This window comes from Papilio polytes, unplaced genomic scaffold, assembly GCF_000836215.1.
Source record: "Papilio polytes unplaced genomic scaffold, Ppol_1.0 DF821289.1, whole genome shotgun sequence".
Lineage (NCBI taxonomy): Eukaryota > Metazoa > Arthropoda > Insecta > Lepidoptera > Papilionidae > Papilio > Papilio polytes.
In genome coordinates this window covers 3,515,241-3,537,890 of record NW_013527915.1, presented here as the reverse complement: position 1 = coordinate 3,537,890, position 22,650 = coordinate 3,515,241, and the positions used below count along the sequence as shown (strand labels likewise).

At 35.6% G+C, this 22,650-nt stretch overlaps 4 protein-coding genes across 7 annotated transcripts in view; 2 read left to right on the top strand and 2 right to left on the bottom strand.

Annotated features, from left to right (window-relative positions):
- Positions 1-627: 627 nt before the first annotated feature.
- On the bottom strand, positions 628-1,859 carry LOC106109387 (UPF0545 protein C22orf39 homolog). The gene is made up of 3 exons (XM_013290867.1): positions 1,499-1,859; positions 1,143-1,307; positions 628-920 (listed from the first exon to the last, which is right to left on the bottom strand). Exons 1-3 carry the CDS (start codon positions 1,586-1,588, stop codon positions 696-698), a joined length of 480 nt encoding a protein of 159 aa, XP_013146321.1. The 5' UTR covers positions 1,589-1,859; the 3' UTR covers positions 628-695.
- A 178-nt stretch (positions 1,860-2,037) lies between these two features.
- Positions 2,038-3,902, top strand: LOC106109386 (peroxisomal targeting signal 1 receptor). Its single transcript, XM_013290866.1, has one exon. The coding sequence runs from the start codon at positions 2,202-2,204 to the stop codon at positions 3,804-3,806; it is 1,605 nt and encodes a 534-aa protein (XP_013146320.1). The 5' UTR covers positions 2,038-2,201; the 3' UTR covers positions 3,807-3,902.
- Positions 3,903-3,971: 69 nt separating this feature from the next.
- LOC106109385 (probable tRNA (uracil-O(2)-)-methyltransferase) lies at positions 3,972-6,242 on the bottom strand. Its single transcript, XM_013290865.1, has 4 exons — positions 5,654-6,242; positions 5,373-5,566; positions 5,056-5,298; positions 3,972-4,987 (listed from the first exon to the last, which is right to left on the bottom strand). The coding sequence occupies exons 1-4, from the start codon at positions 6,120-6,122 to the stop codon at positions 4,133-4,135; spliced, it is 1,761 nt and encodes a 586-aa protein (XP_013146319.1). The 5' UTR covers positions 6,123-6,242; the 3' UTR covers positions 3,972-4,132.
- Positions 6,243-6,519: 277 nt separating this feature from the next.
- LOC106109275 (inositol hexakisphosphate and diphosphoinositol-pentakisphosphate kinase) overlaps positions 6,520-22,650 on the top strand; it is a 19,267-nt gene continuing 3,136 nt past the window's right edge. The window contains exons 1-23 of one of the 4 annotated variants that reach the window (XM_013290706.1): positions 6,520-6,781; positions 7,922-8,101; positions 8,467-8,607; positions 8,681-8,771; positions 8,846-9,000; positions 9,068-9,155; positions 9,492-9,696; positions 10,654-10,935; positions 11,441-11,629; positions 11,978-12,102; positions 12,789-12,962; positions 13,429-13,660; positions 14,214-14,422; positions 14,970-15,196; positions 15,627-15,763; positions 16,777-16,891; positions 17,505-17,632; positions 17,923-18,037; positions 18,708-18,785; positions 18,898-18,983; positions 19,574-19,694; positions 20,174-20,258; positions 21,188-21,319. In XM_013290706.1, coding sequence (XP_013146160.1) covers positions 6,677-6,781; positions 7,922-8,101; positions 8,467-8,607; positions 8,681-8,771; positions 8,846-9,000; positions 9,068-9,155; positions 9,492-9,696; positions 10,654-10,935; positions 11,441-11,629; positions 11,978-12,102; positions 12,789-12,962; positions 13,429-13,660; positions 14,214-14,422; positions 14,970-15,196; positions 15,627-15,763; positions 16,777-16,891; positions 17,505-17,632; positions 17,923-18,037; positions 18,708-18,785; positions 18,898-18,983; positions 19,574-19,694; positions 20,174-20,258; positions 21,188-21,319 — 3,400 coding nt within the window. In that variant the 5' untranslated portion in view covers positions 6,520-6,676. Of the gene's footprint in view, positions 6,782-7,086; positions 7,178-7,245; positions 7,432-7,921; positions 8,102-8,466; positions 8,608-8,680; positions 8,772-8,845; positions 9,001-9,067; positions 9,156-9,491; positions 9,697-10,653; positions 10,936-11,440; positions 11,630-11,977; positions 12,103-12,788; positions 12,963-13,428; positions 13,661-14,213; positions 14,423-14,969; positions 15,197-15,626; positions 15,764-16,776; positions 16,892-17,504; positions 17,633-17,922; positions 18,038-18,707; positions 18,786-18,897; positions 18,984-19,573; positions 19,695-20,173; positions 20,259-21,187; positions 21,320-22,650 lie in introns of those variants that run through there. The other 3 variants (XM_013290708.1, XM_013290707.1, XM_013290705.1) reach the window with 3 other exon arrangements.

Here is a 22,650-nt window from a genome sequence, read left to right as displayed (position 1 = left end):
ATACAGCTTGCAAGGCGTGTTTGTAACTTGCAGTATAACAGGTTTGCGTAGTCATTTAGCACAGCTCTCACAATGCCAGCCCAGCTAAATCAATGCGGAACTGCAGTTAAGAAATATGATATCTTTGCATTTCTATAATGAATTAAAATGTTAGATTGCTTTTTTAATTAATGATACTAGTCTAGGAGTTTTTTGGCTATTCATAACTGTGGCACAGAACCACAGGGATTTCCAAGGAGGTTTGGAGCCGATGATCTAGAAGGCTGCCACCTATCCCTCTGCCTCGTGGGGCTTTCCCTCCCCACCCAAGCATATTAAAGACTACGATTGACTCCGATATCCAATTGAGCATCTTTCCAAAAATCTAACAGTGCTCGACAAGTTTTATCGGCATTGTACATACTTGCGTTTTCCATAGGTGAATCCGCAACTTCGCGTAGTGGAAAAGTGGTCAAGTTTACTAAGAATGGAAAGGGAGTTAAGAATCCATTCAGAAATTAAAACATACCTTCCTTAACATATTAAAAAGTGCTGCTTGATGAACAATGTTGCCAGACTTTACTTAACTTGATGTAAAAAAATATTATAAAATCAAACACAAAAATGTAATAAATATTTTTACTTAAAATAATAATTGTACTATTGTAGAATAGGTATTGTCTAATATTTTACACGAACTAAAAAAATTGTTAGTGTCACATTATTGTACAGAAACTATCACTGGTTTCTTCCATTTTTCCTTCTTTCATTTCTTTGGCTTTCTGTGCGAGAAAAGTATTTTCATCTCTTTTAGCCATCCACTCTGGCAGTGGTTTGTCCCAGTCGGTTGGTGGCGCATCACGTTTCTTCCATGTATCATTTCTATAGTGAGCTCTTAACCTTTCTAAACGACGTTGTTTTTCACTTTCTATTACAGCTACCTGTAACACAAAATTATTAGACTTTTTTAAATATCTTGACAACATAGAATATTGAATCAGTATCTTTAATACAATTTTAGGTGTGATGATGAATGAAGAGGGGGAAGCCTAGCAAAGGCTGAATTTAATGTAACAAAATATTAATTCAAATAATACAGTTAGTAGCCTATCATAAGTATAAAGTGATTTTATAGTAAAAAACATTACTATTAGTTAACTTACACCAGCTTTAACATCTTCACTTTTCTCCCATTTGCAGCAATTGTCATAGTCTTTTTTCCATTGATTGCAGTCAAGTGCCTCGCCAAAGATAAAATACTGGTGAAATCTTCCCCGGAAACTTGTACATTCTTTGTACTCATCTTTGTATACTTCACAATCTCTGATCTGGAAAAATAGGATATTTTTACAAATTTCTGTGTAATTAGCAAGAATTATTAATATACAGGTGTATTGTGAATCATTTGTTTTTTATCAAACCTGGTCTATTTTATGACATTATACTTAAGTAATTAATTACAGGCAGGATAAGGTTAAGGTTCTCTTACATAAGTGTTTTAAAATAATAAAAAGAGTACCAGCCACTTTTCATCTGGGTTTATTGACGGTTCTGTGGATTCGGAAGGTGTATTATCTCGATCTGTTTTGTCTGCAACCGTTTGCGACATTTTAAATTCAGTAGAATTTAATCTTTCGTCAAGTTTCCTTTAGGCAAAAACTTGCGTAACTCATGAAATTTATTTTTGATAAACTTTTCATGGATTTGGTTCCGCAACATACATTTTTTCACATATGATTTATATCACATGTATTATATAAATACTTCAAATATTTCGCGTTTCGTATAAGAATAGGATATTTAATGTTTTTGTATCAAATTATAACCTAAAACCATGCCAGAGGCGAAATGTCACAAACGTCAAACTGTCGACAATCAGCTGGTGATTTTTGTTTGTTTCCTTTTTAGACGGAGATCATGGAATTAGTGAAAATAGTTTAAAACTTTGTAATAGTTATGCAGTTTTGATTTACACAATTTTCTTACAGAGCGTTTAAGTAAGAAATCATTTTTTTAACAAACACACCAAAGGAAATTATATAAGCTGTGCAAAATTGACAAAAGCTTTTGTCTTGCTGACATTTGTGTTTGATTTTTCTGTTTTATTTACATCTTAAACTTATCTCAATTTGTTATCGTCATGCCCTTTGTACCGAATTAACGTTTTACTGTTACAATCTACACTGTATAGCTTTAAAGTGTTTTAGAATATTAATATCAACATGTCGCTCAATAAATTAGTTGGAAGTGATTGTGGTGGGAACAATTCCCTTGTTAAATTATCGAACATTGTCAGTCGGGATGTTGCTATTTCGCAACCAATATCACAATCTGATAGATTGGTGAATGAATTCCTAGCACAAAATTCTCAAGTACCACAAACATTTAATATGAATTCACTACTCAACAATGTACCTGAAATTGAGGCTACCAAACAACATGCTATACCTCATCATACAACAAATCAAATGCATACAATCAGCTCCCATATTCATTCGCCTTGGTTACCAGGGCCGTCATCTTCTTACATGCCTCCAACAGGTGTATTGCGTACATTCCAGGCTCCACTTCCATCTGTATCAAGACAGCAAATGTTACCAAATGTTAGTATTCAATACATGGATGAATCTGAATTAAAAAATGCTGATGACAGTGATGTGCGAGCGAAAGCTCAGGAATATGTTGAAACAGTTGATGATGAACAAGCGTATAATCAATTTATGTCATTTATGAAGCGCATTAGTGCTGGGGAGTTAAATCTTGGGGAATCTGAACAAGATCAAAGAGCAATGGGTAAAGACAAAATAATTGATGAAATGGCAGAGAAATATAAAGATGAATGGGCTAAATTAAGTGATATGACTGGTGATTGGAAGTTATCAAACAGTGATGGAATTACAGAAGAATATACATTTACAGATGGAAATGTCATGTTAGAAAACAAAAGTGCTTTCGAACTTGGGAAAGAAAAATTAAAAATGGGAGATATACCTGGAGCTGTGCTTTGCTTTGAAGCTGCTGTGCAGCAACAACCTGATTCTGCTGAAGCATGGTTTTACTTGGGAACTACACAAGCAGAGAATGAACAAGATCCCTTGGCCATCACAGCATTAAAAAAATCCCTTTCAATTGATCCAAGGCAATTAGAAGCTTATATCACTCTAGCAGCAGCCTACACTAATGAAGACATGCCTAAATTTGCATTTATTGCTTTATCTAACTGGTTGAATGCAAGTCCTAAATACAGTGACCTTTTGCCCAGAGATGTAGAAATTCAGAATTTAGACTTAAAAGAATTAGAAAATCATGTGAAATCATTGTATTTAAGAGCAGCACAGATGAACCCATCAGAGATAGATCCTGATGTTCAAAATGCACTTGGGGTTATTTTCAATATTAGTCAAGAATATGATAAAGCAGTAGATTGTTTTCAAACTGCTCTAATGGTGTCAAACGAAAATGCAAAGTTATGGAACAGACTTGGTGCCACTCTGGCTAACAGTAACAGATCAGAAGAAGCAGTAAATGCATATCATGAAGCTCTTAATTTAGAGCCAGGGTTTATAAGAGCTAGATATAATGTTGGTGTAACTTGTATGAATTTAGGTGCACATAAACAAGCTGCTGAACATTTCCTAGTTGCTCTAAACCAACAAAATAAAGCTAAAAACTTGCACCAAGACACATTAGCATCTAATATTGGATCTTCAACTATCTGGTCAACATTAAGAATGGTTTGTTCTTTCATGGGTAATCATGAAGCGGCAAGTTTAGTTGATGACAGAAAATTAGATGAGCTCAATAAACACTTTGAATTGGATGCTTAAAGTGGTAATGCTAAATTTTTTTTCATTTGTTTCTTGGGGAAAAACACAGTTTTAAGAATTTATGAGACAGGAAAGGGTTTGTATAATAATTGTTATAAGGTGCTAAGTGTAATAAAATGTTAACAATTATATTATATTAAATTGTGTAAAACACGGATCTATTTTTGTATTTGACATTTTTATTTCTTAACAAAATGGTGATAATATTGTTGTTTAGACCAATTTTTGTTCTCTTTAGGTAATTACATAGCGAATAAATTATCTTGAACAAATGTTCTTTTTTACTTCTTAGTTGAATTAATATAGAAATATGAAAGAAATATTTGTCAACTGATTGTGTGTAGAAAACTGCAACTACTGTCACTTAAGGGGCAACCTTGTGGATGATTTTTAAAAAACCAACAAGGTTTTATTTGTATTCTTACAGATGAACTTTTGTTTCTCTGCATTTTAATAGTTTTCATAATATCTTCAACAGATTTTGGATGTCTTAATTGGACTTTCCCTTTTACCACTTTAAAAATGTGGTGGTTATTCTTTAACAATGTTTGTAATCCTCCACATTCTGTTTTCAAAGCTTTTAAAGTATCTGCCGATATTTGATCAACGACTTCCCCAATAAGTACTTCCCTACCTGGGTTCCATTCATCCTTAAAATTGCAACCATCTAAGAGAAATTTGGTAATATTTGTAACAACAGTTTCAATAATTGATTTTTCAATTTGAGTGCAATTTTTTACTTTCTCTATAGGGTTTCTAGCTTTAAAATTACTGCCATTGTTTGGGCTATCAAACGCTTTACCCATATTAATTATCTCTGAAATTATCTGTTTATATGCTTCATATTGATCTTCATCATATTTCCTAGTCCTACCAATAAGACAAATCCTTTTTGTACTTGGTATTTTAAGTCTATCTATTTCAGTATTGAAACCACAATCCTCACATAGCTTGTAGATATAATCTAAATATTCATTATATTGACTTTTTGATGAATTCTGTCTTTGATACTTTGTACCATCAAAATTATATGCACAACATGGAAGTAAAAAGAAATTGCAATCATAGGAACATCTTGATGCCATAACTGGAATCCATGGTGTGAGTTCATCAGAGTGATTTCCTATTATCCAGTCAAATGCTTTGAAATCTTCTATATTTTCTGGTGTGACAGTTTTTTCCTGAAATTAATAAAATCAATTAAAACCGATTTATAAGCTAAAAATAATGTCTTTACTACATTACTTACTTCAAGTTGTATATTGTCATACATGTCCCAAATTTTTCTTTTTCGTACATCTACTCCCAATCCTTTATGTCCTTCTTTTGTTAAAATATATACAAGCAAGCCATTACCGCAGCCAATGTCAACAAAAGTTACTGGTTTTTTAGATGCATTATCATGGTTATTGTCCCAAAGGAGGAGTAAGTAAGTGGCGATAGCAACATCCTCAAACACAAACTTGGTAGGATCAGTGCTTTCTGGCCAAATCTATAATAACAATTATATTAAATAGAAAACCATAAATAACAATTTCACACTTAATTGTTTGCAAAATGACTTACCTCAACCATTGCCTTCCCATATTTTAGCTTTAAACTGTTATAGGTGATATAATATTTATCATTAGGAACAAGAGCCAAAGAATCTTTGATATTTACTGATTTATTACATCTGGTAACTAAATCTTGATCCATCCATTTAATGATTTGCGGCAATACCTTAAGTTGTAACCATTGCTGAGATTTACCATTGTCATCTGTAAGTTAAAATTATTTTAAGATTGTAAACAGTCTAAGAAAATCTTTATAATCTTATAAAAATACTACTGATAAGTAAAACTAACCATTACATGCTTTCATTATTATGTCCTCATTAATCAGCTGAAAGCTGTAAGTAAAATTTGGGCATAGATTTTGATTATAGTGTTTTGGTGTAACATCATAAAATGTTGCAATCAGTTCATCCTTTTTCAAACAAACTAATTGGAAACCATGGCTGTCTGTGTAATTTTTTGGCAATAATTCCAATAAGATTATTTCTACACATCTATTCTCCCCTTCTACAATATTGTTTTCATTCAGTGGTTTGAGTTTAGTTCTTAGAAATAATTCTTCCATAAAACCAAGTGCTTCGTTTGTATTACTTAAATACAAATCGTTTGATTCAATTTCATATTTATATTCCCCATCTGCACCTTGGCATGTATATTTAGAAAGCAAATTACAACCCCATAATCTTTTATTAACAACATGAGGTTTATTTACTAGTATATTAATCGCCTGCCAAAAAGAAACAACTTTAGGTGCGTCCATCGCCGAGTTACATTAATTGTTGAGATTTCATATATTTTCAATTGGGAAACTAAGAAAAATTGATAAACTAACTAAAACACATGTTCTTTATTTGTTTTGATAAATTGTCAGAATGATGTGACAGTTGGCATCAAAGAGTATGGCATTTTAAGAAATTCAAAGAACAGCATCGCCTCGCCTTTTTGCCTGTCTAACGAAACCGCAGATACAAAATGGTAAACAGTTTTCGAAAAGGGCCCGAAACATTTGAAGTAAACATAAGATTTTATTGAATTTATGATCGGGGATCAAAAAATTTTTTGAGGTAACTTTCAAGATCGTGGTACTTCTGAATATTACTCTATACTCTATGGCAAAAATGTCACTGTCAAATGTCAATATAAATGTCAAAAGTTGATTTCACAGTTTTGTGTTTTACAATAAAAAATTGAAATAATAAACACAAGGAATATTTTTAGTTTTAGTAAAACAGTTCTGACGCTTGATAGTGTACAAACTGTTACGGGCTTTATTAATTAATTGATGACTAAATTTTAGACCTGTATATGTAGGTAATGTCATACACTGAGCTTGAACATGGATACCAAGGCTTGCGGCATGCTTCTCAGCCACAGTTTTACGTCGGAAATGATGGAAATTTGGTACCAATAAGATCACCCGTAAGAAATTCATCACTTTCTTTTCAGTTTTTGCTTATGTGTACGAACTTTGAATGTTAGAATATGAGATAGTTAATATTCACATCATGTTTAGAATAAGTAGTTTAAGTACTATAATCAATTCATTTTAAATTATACAGCTTAAATTTACCATACGATTATCTGTACCACCAAACTTACTGTTAAAAAAGTAATAGTGTGAATACTTCTTAATCTGTCCTACACAGACAGAAATATCTAAAATAAATATTAGCAGTCCACTTTACTCTGAGTCACGCAAGGAATGTTAGTCTTTTAAAAACTGCAAAAATTATTTTGTTGATTTATAATAGCTATATAACTATCATAAATATGTAGAGTAAGGATTATTACACTGTAGTGACAATGACAAGTGAGGTAATGTATGTTAATTTGTCAAGTTTTATCATAGTTATCATGCGTAAAGTGACAGGAACCAATCAGAGAGTAGTGCTGTTGTTGCTATCATATAGAAATTGATAAGTGTGTTAGAAGTGATAATTACAATAATATAGTGAGTGGTGATGGAGTGGCAATGGCTGAAAGACTGGTGGCGACTTAAAAGATGGAGGAACAAAAAAAAAGAACAAAACGGAGATGACTTTTGTTTTTGTGATGATTGTTTACCTGATGTGAGATAACAGATCTATTTATGCTATTGTCCTTGCTTGTGAATGCTAACATTGTAATATAAATTGTTTGTTGTTTATTGCACTTTATCTTTTTATAATTAAATAATGCTCATTAAACAATATTAGGTTCAATATTACATTTACAAGAATGTCTTTAATAAAATTTTGTTTATCCAATTATCAAATTTATTTTACAAAATAATACAGATCACAGAATCGTTAACTAAAATATGATTACTAAACATAAATTATTTAAATCCCAAGCTTGCTACATCTGGATTTAAAGAAATTTAATTATAATTGGTACATAACCATTTTTGTACTGTTAAAATATGATATGACTATAGAATATTAGGTCTCTCAAATTTAAAAAAAACCTTCCATAATTAATTATGAAAACACTGATAAACTACATAACACTGTTATTGCTGACTCTTTATAGCCAAAATTGCAGTTAATAGGCAGTAGTTTTATAAGAGCTTTGTTGCAGGGCGAGTTGGAGCTGTGCGAGTCCCCGGAGGCGCAGTGCGATGGCGGCAAGAAGGTGGCGGTCGGCGTCTGCGCCATGGCCAAGAAGTCGCAGTCGAAGCCCATGAAAGAAATACTTACCCGTCTTGATGAGTTTGAATACATCAAGATGATAGTTTTCCCAGAGGAGGTTATCCTTAAGGTTCTGCACACTATCTAACCTCAGTAGTGGAATAAAATATTTTAATAAGGGAATGGCTTTTTAAATTAAGCGGTTTTCATAATTTTTAAAAGGCCTCAAATGGATCGTAAGGATGGAAATGCCTATTTTGTTTCACTACATATGATTTTAAGATATTTCACAATTAACCTGGTGTTAAAGTGTTTGAGACTACACATACCCACACTTTTCATCTGCGGCACATTTCTGCTTGCATGTTAAAAATGGCCTAATTTTCATCAGTGCCTTCTCATTTTCACTATAAATCATTATAACATTGAAAATGTTTTTTATTTTTGTCCTTTATGGCTTTTTCTACATGTATTACAATGTTAAATTTATTTCAGAAACCTGTAGAGGAGTGGCCAATCTGTGATTGTTTAATCTCTTTCCACTCGAAAGGCTTCCCCCTTGATAAAGCCATTCAATACGAAAAGTTAAGGAAGCCATATGTTATAAATAACTTGCATATGCAATATGATATACAGGTAATATCTTGCTAGACTTATTGGCCTTTCTATTTAAATTTATAAGACTATATTTCTACTTTATATTCAACAGGATCGTAGAAAAGTATACGCAATATTAGAAGGTGAAGGTATAGAGATACCGAGATATGCGGTCTTGGATAGAGATTCACCGGACCCAAAACGTATGTTAGAATGTTCTAGACTTTACTTACGATTGCTTTTGTAACATGAGTAGTTATATTGTCGTTTGTTGTAGATCACGAGTTAGTGGAATCTGAAGATCACGTGGAAGTGAATGGTGTTGTGTTCAATAAACCCTTCGTGGAAAAGCCGGTGTCGGCGGAAGACCATAATATTTACATTTACTACCCAACCTCAGCTGGAGGCGGTAGTCAACGGCTGTTTAGGAAGGTACGAGAAAATATTTTTTGCGTAAATTGTCTGTTATACGGATATTTAATGAGTTATATTGTTACAGATTGGTAGTCGCAGTAGTATTTATTCTCCAGAATCTAGAGTAAGGAAAACTGGTTCGTTTATATATGAAGACTTTATGCCTACAGATGGTGAGTGAAATAAATTATGTATTAACCTTTTATTCTTTTTTTTTCAATTAAATTACTAGATTCCAATTTAAGATATAAGAAATAAAATCGTAATTACGTAGGAATATTACATAACATCGTATTACATAGTGTTTCCCTATAGGTTGCATCGTAAATAACACGCACACAAAGCAACTGACATATGCAACAAATAATTCACAGTTAGTTTATTTTGAAATTCAACATGCAACTGTTTCTATATACAGCATAATCGTTTCGAAGATTGCAAACATTTCACAGTTGGAAGTTTCTCTGTACTTACCTTATGCAAGAGATTGATTGAAATATTTGAATCAGGCACAGATGTGAAAGTGTACACGGTGGGGCCGGATTATGCACACGCGGAGGCTCGGAAGAGTCCCGCTCTGGACGGGAAAGTGGAGCGAGACTCTGAAGGCAAGGAGATCAGATATCCCGTCATACTCTCCAACCAAGAGAAGCTGATCTCGCGTAAGGTCTGCTTGGCGTTCAAGCAAACTGTGTGCGGCTTCGATTTATTGAGGTAATCTATACTAATATTATAAAGAAGAAAGATTTGTATTTTTATATATATTAAAATAACTCAAAAACTACTAAGTCAATTTAAAAAAATCTTCCACCATTAAAATGCAACATTATCGGTGAGTAACATAGGCTATATTTTTAATAACATTTTAATTTCACGCGAAGTCGCGTGCAACAGCTAGTACTTGAATATAGCTAGAAAATGCGTGGTTAGGAAATACAGGTGACATACAAAAAATTGCGTGTTTAAGTTTAATATTAAAATTTCCATTACCTAATACCACAAAGACGTCAGTCTTATAAGCAACCTTTGGGAAAACTTGTATACGGTATATAGTAATTAAATTATTTAAACTTTCGTGAGACATTTTATAATTATTTAACGGTATTCAGTATTTTAAAATCTTCTATAGGTATGGTGTTGAGCGGATTTTAGTTATTTTTAGTTGTTTTAATAATATTTGCTTTAACGGTAGTAAGTACATAAAGTGTACAAAGTGTGATGATTACAGTTTAAACAAATTTGTTGCTACATTAAAAATAACTGTAATATCAGTGTCGTAGTATAAAAAATGAACGTATGACGCAAATGTCTTGGCTGAAACCCAATTTTGCTTGTACATTGTAAATCGCCAGAGATAACTGATAGGCAACCTTGACTATGAATATTTGTCGGCATAATTTGATGGAAATATTTTTTACCTAATCATCACCTACTTGTTTAGTTTTAAAAAAACTGATTGTATAATGGAATAATTAAAGACATGGTTATATTTTATCTGCATAAGTTTATAGGAATATTATGTTAAAAGTTATGGAACCTGAATTACTGGGGAAGGTAGTTTATAATTTGAGCTCAACAACCAGACGCCATTTTTTATTTAGTGGAATTAACAAAACAATAGTAATTTTGGTACCAAACTTAATATTTATTTGGAATATGTTTTGTCCACAGGGCGAACGGCAAATCGTTTGTATGCGACGTGAACGGTTTCTCGTTCGTAAAGAACTCGAACAAGTACTATGACGACTGCGCCAAGATCCTGGGCAACATGATACTGCGCGAGCTGGCGCCCACCCTCCACATCCCCTGGTCGGTGCCCTTCCAGCTCGACGACCCGCCCATAGTGCCCACCACCTTCGGAAAGATGATGGAGCTGCGCTGCGTCGTCGGCGTCATCCGGCACGGGGACCGCACGCCCAAGCAGAAGATGAAGGTCGAAGTGCGACATCCAAGGTATACATCAACATGCTTTGTATCTTCCATTCGGTTTATTTCCGACCGTCGCCCCGCTCTGTCCCCACGTGATAATAAAAAGGCGCGTCCGTCCGACCTTTTGGTCCCACTGTCACCAATAAGGTGACAGATGGAACTGTTATGAAATAAGTTCCAAGCATCCCCTCGTCGCAAACGGACATCATGTTCTCGACGGATGAATCTTTATATTCTCACCTATGTCTACGTTGGGACAGAGCGGGGTGATGGTTGGGAATAATCCTTCCATTCTTTTGTTGTCAGTCGTTTTATTTTAATTGATTTCATTATTACTTATAAAAAACTACCAACCAGGCTCTCTACTATCAAAATCTTATATTCTAGTGACTTAACCTTAAGGTATTCAAAATTCTTCTTCGGTATGTAGTTCTCATTAGAGAGAAAGTGAAATACTATATTTCAATGCATACTAATCGTATATTTAACCATAGATGTGTGTAGTAATGTTTTAATTTCAAATGTTCAGATTCTTCGAGATATTTGAGAAGTACGAGGGCTTCAAGCGCGGGCACGTGAAGCTGAAGCGGCCCAAGCAGCTGCAGGAGATCCTGGACATCTCCCGCGCGCTGCTCGCGGACATACACACGCGACACGCAGACCCTGAGATAGAGGAGAAGCAGGGCAAGCTAGAACAGCTCAAGAGCGTCCTCGAAATGTAACTTGTTCTTCTATGTTAATCATTACTGCCTTTTAACCGCCACTTGTGTGGCATTTACAATACAAAATAAGTAGCCTGTGTGTTCCTTGAGACTATGTCCTATATCTATGCCAAGTTTTATTAAGATCCATTCAGCTGGTCCGGACATACTTTCTAACAAACATCCATCCATCTATCTGAACTTTCGCATTTATAATATTAGCAAGATCTTTTTTCTTTTGTACCTTAAACAGCTAATGTAATAAGCTTAATTCAAATGACGCAAACATTTGAGAGTTTCTGTACAATCTAGATGTATTCCCGCGTAATTTATCTCAATTTTAATGATTTATGTATTTTTTAAAGGTACGGACATTTCTCGGGCATCAACCGCAAGGTGCAGATGAAGTACCAGCCGCGCGGCCGCCCGCGGGGCTCCAGCTCCGACGACGGTAACGCACCCGTCACCCCCGCCACCGCCACCGCGCATGGTCTGCATGATATGCTTCTATCTCGCTCACACGCTAACCCGTATGCTATACTTCTCTCTCGCTCATACGCACACCCATATACTATATTTCTTTTTCACTCACACGCACACATATGTGCTATACTTCTGTCACGCTCATACGCACGCCCGTGTACTAAATTTTTTCTCGCTCACACGCACACCTATATGCTATACTTCTCTCTCGCTCATAAGCACACCCGTATGTTATATTTCTCTCCCGCTCAAACGCACACCCGCATGCTATACTTCTCTCACGCTTATACGCATGCTTTGTTTCTTACTTGCTTACACACACACACCCACATCCTATTCTTCTCTCTCGCTCACACACATTGTATATTATGATAATATTTAAGAAAGTAATCTTAGATCAAGGCCAGTTTTTATCATTAATTTGCTTGCTACATCTTGTAGACAGATTGCAAATAAAGTTTGATGTAAATATTTTCTTTATAAAAAATCTCAAAGCATGTGTAAACTTAAAATAGTTACTGCGTTTATTGTGATTTAATTTGCATCTTTTGGTAACCTTGAGATTTAATTTTTAAAATATTACTATAAAAATATATATTTTTTTATTTGCGGATATCCTTGCATTCCAACAGCAATCTCTTACTATGGTATGGATAATAATGTTATAGATGTGTAGATGTAGTGTTGTTGCAGCAGGCAGTGGGGGCGGGGGCGGCGGCGGCGGCGGCGGGGGCGGCGGCGAGCCGTCGCTAGTGCTCATCCTGAAGTGGGGCGGGGAGCTGACGCCCGCAGGACGTATACAGGCCGAGGAGCTCGGCCGCATGTTCCGCTGCATGTACCCTGGAGGACAGGGAAGGCATATACCTGGTAAAATATGCATAATTACTTAACACTTTATATTTAGAATGTGGAGGGGTACACCGGTAGAGGTAGACCTTGAAAGAGATTGATAGATTGCGTGAAAGGTGACATGATCAAGAATGATCAGGAGTGGTGGTGGAAAAAACCCGGTGCGCCGACGCTACGGGAGTAGGATAAGGCTGGAGGAGGATGATGATGACTTAATATTTAGCTGTACCCGTGCGGCTTAATTCACATGAAATCATAAAAATTTTATTTAAATGTTCACATTTGTGAAATTTACAAGGTTACTATGGCAACCTTGATGGTATTAGCTTGCAGTTTTTGTCTCTTTCCCACATGAGGTTTTTTCAAATTATTTACTCCCTAAGTTTATAGCGTGAAAATGTAGGGCTTTTTTTTTTTAAAGAAAAGATTATTAAAAAATTTAATGTGGTTGCTGATATATCAATTCTATTTCTCATGTTTCCAGGTGAAGGAAGTACGCAAGGATTGGGCTTGCTTCGTCTACACTCAACATTTCGACATGATCTGAAGATATATGCGTCGGACGAGGGGCGTGTGCAGATGACGGCCGCGGCCTTTGCCAAGGGTCTGCTGGCACTGGAGGGCGAGCTGACTCCCATCCTGGTGCAGATGGTCAAGTCTGCCAATACTAATGGACTGCTCGATAATGACTGTGATTCATCTAAAGTACAAAATATGTAAGTGACCTTCGCAAGAGACCCCTTTTATATATTTTCTTCTTTTTGTGTTACAAGCCGCTTATCATATCTTTCCTACAGTAAATGGTGCTTTTATTTTGATTTACAATAAAATAAGTAATCATTAAGAAGTTTGAGATTCGGTGGTTGAAAAATTAAGGAATAAAAGGTTGGCATGTTATGGGCATGTTATGAGGCATGAATTGCACGTAAGAAGGACATAATGAGTGTAAAGGTACACCGGTAGAAGTAGAAAGAGATGGATGAATTCCGTAAAAGGTAACATGATCAAGGAAGTTATGACTGAGATGAAGGATCATAAAATTATTTGGAGGAGAAAAACCCGTTACTCCGACCCTACGGGAGTAGGATAAGGTAAGGGAAATGATAAGTCTAGGGCACGGAAGATTGCGTAAGTTTTTGCGATCTAGTCACAAAGTTGTGTAGCCGGTGAGATCCACATATCCTCCTTGAAACGGGAGGGATGTGGATTCCCAACTTTAAAAAGGGAGATGATGATAATGATGATGATGATGAATGAAATGCGACGTAGGGCGAAGGCGCGGCTGCACGAGGCGATGCAGGTGGACCGCGAGTTCACGGAGGAGGAGCGGGCGCGCATCAACCCGTGCGCGTCGCTGAGCATCAGCGCGGCCATGCAGCTGGTCAGCAACCCCGTGCGCTGCTGCGCGCACGTGCACGCGCTCATACAGCGCCTCGTGCGCATCGTGCTCGCCAAGCGCGACGACCCCAAGACCAGAGGTGACCCTACGATCGTGTTCTACGTACCCTTTAAAAAAAAACACTGTATCTACTGCGAAATTGTATACTGGTTACATACTTAATGCTAACTATCGGATTATTTTTATTACTGATTTTTATTCATACAGAACAATTTTAAAATACACACAAATAAAGCCCCGCATACACCATGTCATTGGTTTGTCTGTTTGATTTTGTACAATAAATTTCGCAGTAGTAAAAGTGTGTGGGTTTTTTTTTAAATTGACCCACGGAAAACAGAAAAAAGTCGAATAACGATACACGGGTAGTTTCTTTTTATTATTCGTTTGCACTCACTGCTATCTAATTAGCCATCTGTTGGTAAAGGTGGAGTTTGTCTCGTTGCAATGAACAAATCATTTTGTTTCTTAAGTGAGACACCGCGGATTTCCGCTACTGTACATATTCACGTACTCAGACAGAAACACCTACACATAGGCATAAATATGCAATGTTTCTTAATATCCAATTTATTCGTTTTGATTTATTATAATATGCTTTTAATATACTAATTACATCTTAATAGATACAATTCTATACCACGGCGAGACTTGGGAGCTAATGGGCCGCCGCTGGGGCAAGATAGAGAAGGATTTCTGCACGAAGAACAAGAGTTACGATATATCTAAGATCCCGGACATCTACGACTGCATCAAGTACGACTTGCAGCACAACCAGCACACGCTGCAGTTCGAGCAGGCCGGCGAACTCTACATATACGCCAAATACTTAGCGGACATTGTTATACCACAAGTAAGTATTTATATTATTTACCTAATTATGATTCCTTTTCTTAAGTGGATTTGATAATGGAGGAAGGGCAAATATCCTTGTTAAGTTGTCTTCTTCCTCTTTGATTAAGGTAGGCAACGCAACTATAATTAGAGATGTCTATGGGCAACGGTCGTTTCGCCATTTCGTCGGATTCAGGTGGCCGCTTGCTCGTTTGCCACCCTATAATAAAAAATACACTGTCTACCTCATAGTGGTTACGTAGTCGCTAAGTAGACAATTCGTAGAAAGAATTCTGTTAGAAACATAAACACTTCGACATAAATAGCCTCTTTGTTCAAGACTAAACAGAGACCAGAATATATCTATAGGCTCATGTTTCCATTGTTTTTGACACAACTGATATTTTTTTTTCTATACAGAGGTTTTATATTTAGTTTTATTTTTTTAGGAATACGGTTTAACGGTACAAGAAAAGCTGACCATAAGTCAAGGTATCTGCACGCCGCTGTTGAAAAAGATACGAGCGGACTTACAAAGGAATATCGAAGAATCCGGCGAAGAAACTGTTAACAGGTTAAATCCGAGGTATGATTTTGAGCCTTGGTTTCTGATTAGTTTTTTTTTAATTCCTTTATTTCAAATTTTTTACAATATGTTTACATCATAATTTCCCGCCAAAATACTTACGTGTTTTAAACTCATTTATATTATCTATACTATTATAATAAAGCGTAAATACACATTTCTTAGTTATATAGGATATTAGCAATCACACCGTATTTTTGATAAATTCTTTGTTTAATAAAAAGCCGTACACTTACGGCACGCTATAGGCTATGTATATTCACGTTATTTAATTTAATGGGGTGAATAATCTGGAACAAATTAGTCAGACGTGAAATGCTAAATTAGTAACAAAAAAAAATTATTAAACGACGAAGGCGTAAACTTGGGCTAACAATTACCGCTCTCATGGTATCGTTTCTTTGCTCTTATTGGCTTGTAATTTTTGTTTGATTTTCGAATTTCACATGTACTTTACCCAACGTTCTACGGTGAAGGAAAACATCATGATGCCTGCATATCCACGAAGAAATTCAAAGATATATGTTAACCAAACCCGCAGTTAGCCAGCATGGTTGGCGGCATTACCCCTAAGGGTAGACTCAGAGTCCCTCAATGGGGACGTATGAGTTGGTGATGTCATCACTGTGCTTGTTGACGTCCTAATTACGATTGCTACAGCCGTAGGATCGAGAAAAAAACAATTAACTTATAATTATTTATTATAATAGAAATTACAATTTAAATCTTATTTGCTAACTAATCTAACTATCCAATTCGAAGTATGAATTTGGAATAATGTTTTATTGTTTAAATCACATAACATTGCCTCGGGTCACGTTATGTAGCATCAGCGGTTAGCGCCTCGTGTCTTCAAATTTAGGTCGCATCGATGTCAATGCTGCGTACGCAGTATTCCTTGTGGCTATGTATGTAACATCCTGCATAACAAATTAGTGTGTTTACGTTTTATATTAGTATAGGTGTTGTGTATGAGTTGTATGTGAGAGGTGTAAGTGCGGGGCGTGTGGCAGGTACAGCCACGGCGTGTCGAGCCCGGGCCGGCACGTGCGCACGCGCCTCTACTTTACCAGCGAGAGCCACGTGCACTCGCTGCTCACCGTGCTGCGCTTCGGCGGACTGCTCGACGTGAGGCACACACACACACAAATATCTATACTTCTATACTAATATTATAAAGTGGAAATAAATTTTTGTATGGATTGAAATAACTCAAAAACTACTGGGTTGATTTTAAAAGTTACACCTTTCACCATTATAGAGGTAATTTATCTGTGAGTAACATAGGCTATATTTTATAATTTAACGGGGACTAAGTCGCGAGCAACAGCTAGTAATATTATAAATAGGAAAGATTTGGATTTTTGTATGGATTGAAATAACTCCAAAACTACTGGGACGATTTCAAAATCTCTTACACCATTAAAAGGCTATGTTATCACCAAGTAATATACGTTTAATTATTTTTTTAATCCTTCACAGGCGAAGTCGCGAGCAACTAGCTAGTCTATAATAAACCATATCCTAGCTAGATTGCTTTTAAAGAAAAGCATAACAATTACATACAGAAAGATGATATTTCTCCTTCATATAGGAAGAGGAACTCAGGAATTCTCCGTTAATTTCAGTTCAATACAAGCTTCTTGTATAAGAAATAAGTGAAAAGAGCAGTAATTTATAGTAAAGTGTGGTAACACTATTCTCGAATAGTGTCTTAGGATGGTTTGTTTTATATTTCCAGGTGCTCAAAGATGAGCAATGGCGTCGAGCAATGGAGTACGTGTCAATGGTGTCGGAGCTGAACTACATGTCTCAAATCGTCGTCATGTTGTACGAAGATCCAACTAAAGATCCCTCATCAGAAGAAAGGTAATATTTTCACAATTAAATCTTACTAGTATTATAAAAACAAAAATTTAGATGGATGGATGGATGACGTTTGCCCCCCTTCTCTTATAAAAAAAATGTTTGTTTGAATTTGTAGCCTAAACGGCTGAACGGATCTGGATGAAACTTGGCATAGACGTGGAGGATTATCTGGAAAACACATAGGCTACTTTTTTTAATTTCACGCTGAAAGCGTCGCGGGCGAAAGCTATATTATAAAACTATAAAAAAATGAATGTACTAAAGATGCTTAAAAGGCGCGTGGGTTGCAGGTTCCACGTGGAGCTGCACTTCAGCCCCGGCGTCAACTGCTGCGTGCAGAAGAACCTGCCCCCCGGCCCCGGCTTCCGCCCCCACAGCCGCAACCACTCCACCACCAACAACTCGGTGAACACAACTATTCACCTTTCATATCTTAATTTCATTAAATATTTATCTAGCCTTCATCGACGTGACAAAAATTCCAGAACCTCAACTCTATAGAAGAGTTCTTATAATATTAGGCACAAACCCGCAGTAGGCCAGCGTGGGTGACTAAGAGGATTATTCCCAACCGTCGCCCCGCTCTGTCCCCATGTAGAGACGGATGATAATAAAAAGTTTAATCCATCCCACCTTTTGTTAAGAGGGGACGGTTGTAACTTATTTTATTTCATAACGGTTCCATCTGTCACCTTATTGGTGATAGTAGGACTAAAAGGTGGGACGGATAAAACTTTTTATTGTCATGTGGGGACAGAGCGGTGTGACTGTTGGGAATAATCCAACTAAAGCCTACCCTTTACTTAGGGCAGGCCCCGAGCCCCTCAGTGGGGGCGTTTACTGACCTGGTAATGAATCTATACTATCTATCATATACTAGTATTATAAAGAGGAAAGATTTGTGTTTTTGTATGTATGGGAAAAACTCAAAAACTACTGTAATGCTTTCAACTTCTTTCGCTATTAAAAAGCTACGTTATAAGTAACATCTATATATTTGTTTTTTTTTTTAATATCACGCGGACGAAGCCGCGAACATTAGCTATTTAATAAAACTCTAATGTAACTTTTTCAGAGTTCGTCTGATGAAGTGAAGTGCATAGAAGAGGAAGGAGAAGACGATCAGATGGCGAGTCAAGAAACATTGCAACCGGTAAAAGTTAACCTTTTAGAGCATATTCCATTGTTTTTTGAGGTCAAAAGTGTCATAGAACTTGTGTTTGTAGACAAATACTGATGTTTAACATGTATTTTCTATGTTACAGGACACTTTGGATTATATGGACAGTGCTTTCTCGCTCAAAAGTGCTTTGATGTCGAAATTGAGACCTTCTGATCCCATACCGATATGGTAAGTGACCAGTTAATACCAATTTTGACTAATTGCCCCAGATTTTTATTTCACATGTTTCTTAAATTAGTTGCGTTGTTCTTTTCTAATCTATAATGCTATTTAATTTTTACATTGACTTTTAACATTTTCCCTATATATGTTTAACTTAAAAAAAAAAACTTTATTATTATGAATTACCAGACCGCGATTGTGTCTGCGTGGAATTAAAAAAAGAACAAAAATAAAGTAATCAAGACCTCTTCAGAAGTTTAGGCTACTCTAGAAAACTTTCGCATTTATAATTTTGCGCAATTAATATATCTATAACATCGTATTCTTCAACAACTAAAGTACTAATTCCCGCCGGAATGGCGCGCTATTCTTAAATAAATGACATTGACAGCTGTCAGATAGGGACGGACATATCTGCCAATAATCTAGTGTTGTGCCATTCAGCATCAGTACTGATTTTTTTAACAATAATAAAATAAATTAAAAACGTTTTATTGGTGTAACAATAGATTATACAGTTTATTCAGTTGTAGGGCCTTTTAAGTAACCAATATGTGCTTGTACGTATAATATTAGCAAAATTACTTAATTTTCAGTAACCAGCACTTCACGGTGAGCGGGCACGAGGCGGTGTCGCTGGCGGCGCGGCTGAACGAGGAGCTGCGCGCGCGCTGCCATGCACCCCCAGCGCACGCAGTACTGCGCGAACATTCACAGGTATAGTGAAATTAAAAAAAAAAACCTTTATTAATATCCCCTTTGGGCCGGGGACTGGTGTCCAAACTAGGGTGGTGCCTTATGTGATGGATCACCTGGCCTCCGCCCCACAGACAACAATGAAACTGACAAAACAAAAAAAAAAAATTAAAACAACTTTATTAATTTACAAACTTAAACAAGTATGAATATATTTTGAAATTTATAAAAAATATTTTAAATTAATGTATTAATAAAAAAAAAAGAAAAACTGTTAATGAAATCTGCTAAATAAACGGGCGTATTTTTTTTTAAATAATCTGCTAGCCGAGTTTCAGATTTTTTCATTCATTTCAATGAATGAGAATCTCGAAACATATTGTTTAGAAATAAGATCAATTTTTTTCAATACTATCATAAACACCTCACCTCACCTTTATCACCTCCTAACGGGAATACGTCGGTTTACCAATAGCCTTGTAAAAACACAATAATTTTAGAGTGAAGAGAAAGAGTGCAAAGAATCTGAAGAACAGCAGCCGCGTGCACGCAGCTACGACCAGCATAAGCAGACCCATGACAATGGTAAGTCTGTGAACGCTTGTGGCTCAGCTTTGATTGGATTTTATTGTTCTAACTGCTCGTATTGAATATTTTTATTAACAGCAACCAATTAATAGAGAAACAGGCACTAAGATGTGGAATACTATTACATTTAATATTCATGTTTGATAGAAACACTATTAATTATTATTATTATTATTAAAGTAAATTTTAAACTGTATTTTTTATATTGAACTTCTAATAATTTGAAGTATTTAATCATTTTTCGATTCACAGTCCATTTTTAAGTTGAAATAATAAATATGTCAGTGGGGTGTTAAATATAAACCATCGTAGTTTGGAATATTAGTAATTTCTCCCTATGTTAGTGCCTGTGTATATCATTAAATCATTTAGGCAATTTAATTACATTACAACTAATAATCGAATTACGTAAATTGCAGTAAATTGAATCGAAATATTAAAGTAAAAAGTTGTATTATTTGTTAAAGTATTCAATATTTTAGCGCAAATTTCAATATCGATTATAAATCGATAGTGTTATATTTGCAATCGAAAACATTAACTATATGTGGACGGTTATGGACGTGTAATAAAATATAAGATTATTTATTTTTATACCATACCGTATTATTTAGCCCTTAAATGATTTTTTTCTTTTTTAAATACCATAAATTGAAACGGGTAGTAAATTGAACATAGATTAAGGAAAAAAAAAGAAAAAAAATGATTTTTTTTTAAATAGTAGTAGGTTAAGGAAGAAAAGACGTATAAATGCAACATCATGCATTTAAGGGTTAAGCAATTTTTTTAATTAGTTATTTTTATTGGATTTATAAAAGTTTAGGCGCGTTTAGACCCTAGAACTCAACAGCAGTCATGTGTTACGGTCGTTTATCTATGACAAAGTTAGACACAAGTGACACAAGTGACGAGTGGTAATGTTTTAGTCGGCGATGAGACGTTTTACTGCAATTTACGTGAGCAAGTGTTGGGTCGGCTGGGGTCGCACGGGCTCGTGTGCCGGCGCGCGCTCGCCGCCGACCGCTACCAGAGCCTGCAGTGCTTCGATGATGATGAAGGTCAGTCGCACTTCACCTAAACATGCCACTTCTGATACACTAAATATTTCAAACGACGTTCGGATGGTTAAATTACCTTTCTAAGATTGGATGTAATATCTCATTTGTCTTGTAGGTAATAAAGTCGGCGAGAAATTTGTAATCACGATAAATGCTATGGAATATTTGGCACTTTTCATAGGTAATTTTTAAAATCCAAGTTATTCGAGGAGGAACAAGTAAAAACTAACTAACTTCTATTGTAGTATAACAAATTAGGTATTTCAGTTATTTTATAGTATCCTATGTCCTGACTTTTTTCCTGTAGTGTAGTGAAATTGATTTTAAAAAAAAATATGTTAATGTAAATTCCGATTTTGATACAAGCAAAAATGACTCCCATACCTTTTCAGTATGTTTTTTACAATTTCTAGTTCTTGCCCTTATAACTTGTTCCTCTTAATGGTCATGTAAATATCGCGTTTTTCTTATCCACTGGGTTTTATGAGATTATACACACTGAGATTTAACGCTTCAAGTATTTGCGCTTTGAAAGAGGTATGCTCGCTAAAGAGAAAATAAAAGAGGATGGAAAAAGTTAATAAATAGAATTGAAAAAAAAAAACTGTTTGGGTGTCTTAAAAATTATAATTATTACGTGGTATTTAGATAAAACGGGCGACCAAGATATTTGTGGGACTTAGATAATGCATGTATTTAGGGGTCCAAACTGCTGACATCTCTTGAAGTAATTTGTTTACAGAATTTTTTTTTAATATGGTGGATAAGATGTAAGATATTTTTATAAATGTAAGAAGGGTAAAATCAAGGTGTAACAAATTACGTATTTCAAAAAAGGAGATATTCCATTTAAAAAAATTAACCGCGGGCAAAATTCACTTTAATTCTATTTTCGTAAGTTTTTCATCTAACTTCTTTCAGGCTACGTCGTCGGATCCACATTTAGTTTTGACAATGCATCTATCGAGATATTTTGTAATCACCAGCTTTAATGTGAGGTTTGTCATTTTAGCAAAACATTGTAATAATTCCCTGTATATGTCACTATATCTACGCAATAACTTTGGTAGATATTTTTAAATAGTGACAAATGCATGAGACAGGGAGTTTACGATCTCGTTGTACAGCTACGTAGCATTTGAGAAGTGTTTGTGTGCGGACAAGTTGTGACGTCAGTGTGGAGTGTAGCGTGGTCGCGCGGCATCTTCCGGTAGATCATTCTGGCCGGCGGTCCTGTGTGTTGTGTGCCCTCTCGCCGCCTCGCGACTGTGCTCTGCCAACGACTGTGTGGTTGTGCATGAGATTGCAACTAACAATTTCCGCGTGAGAAA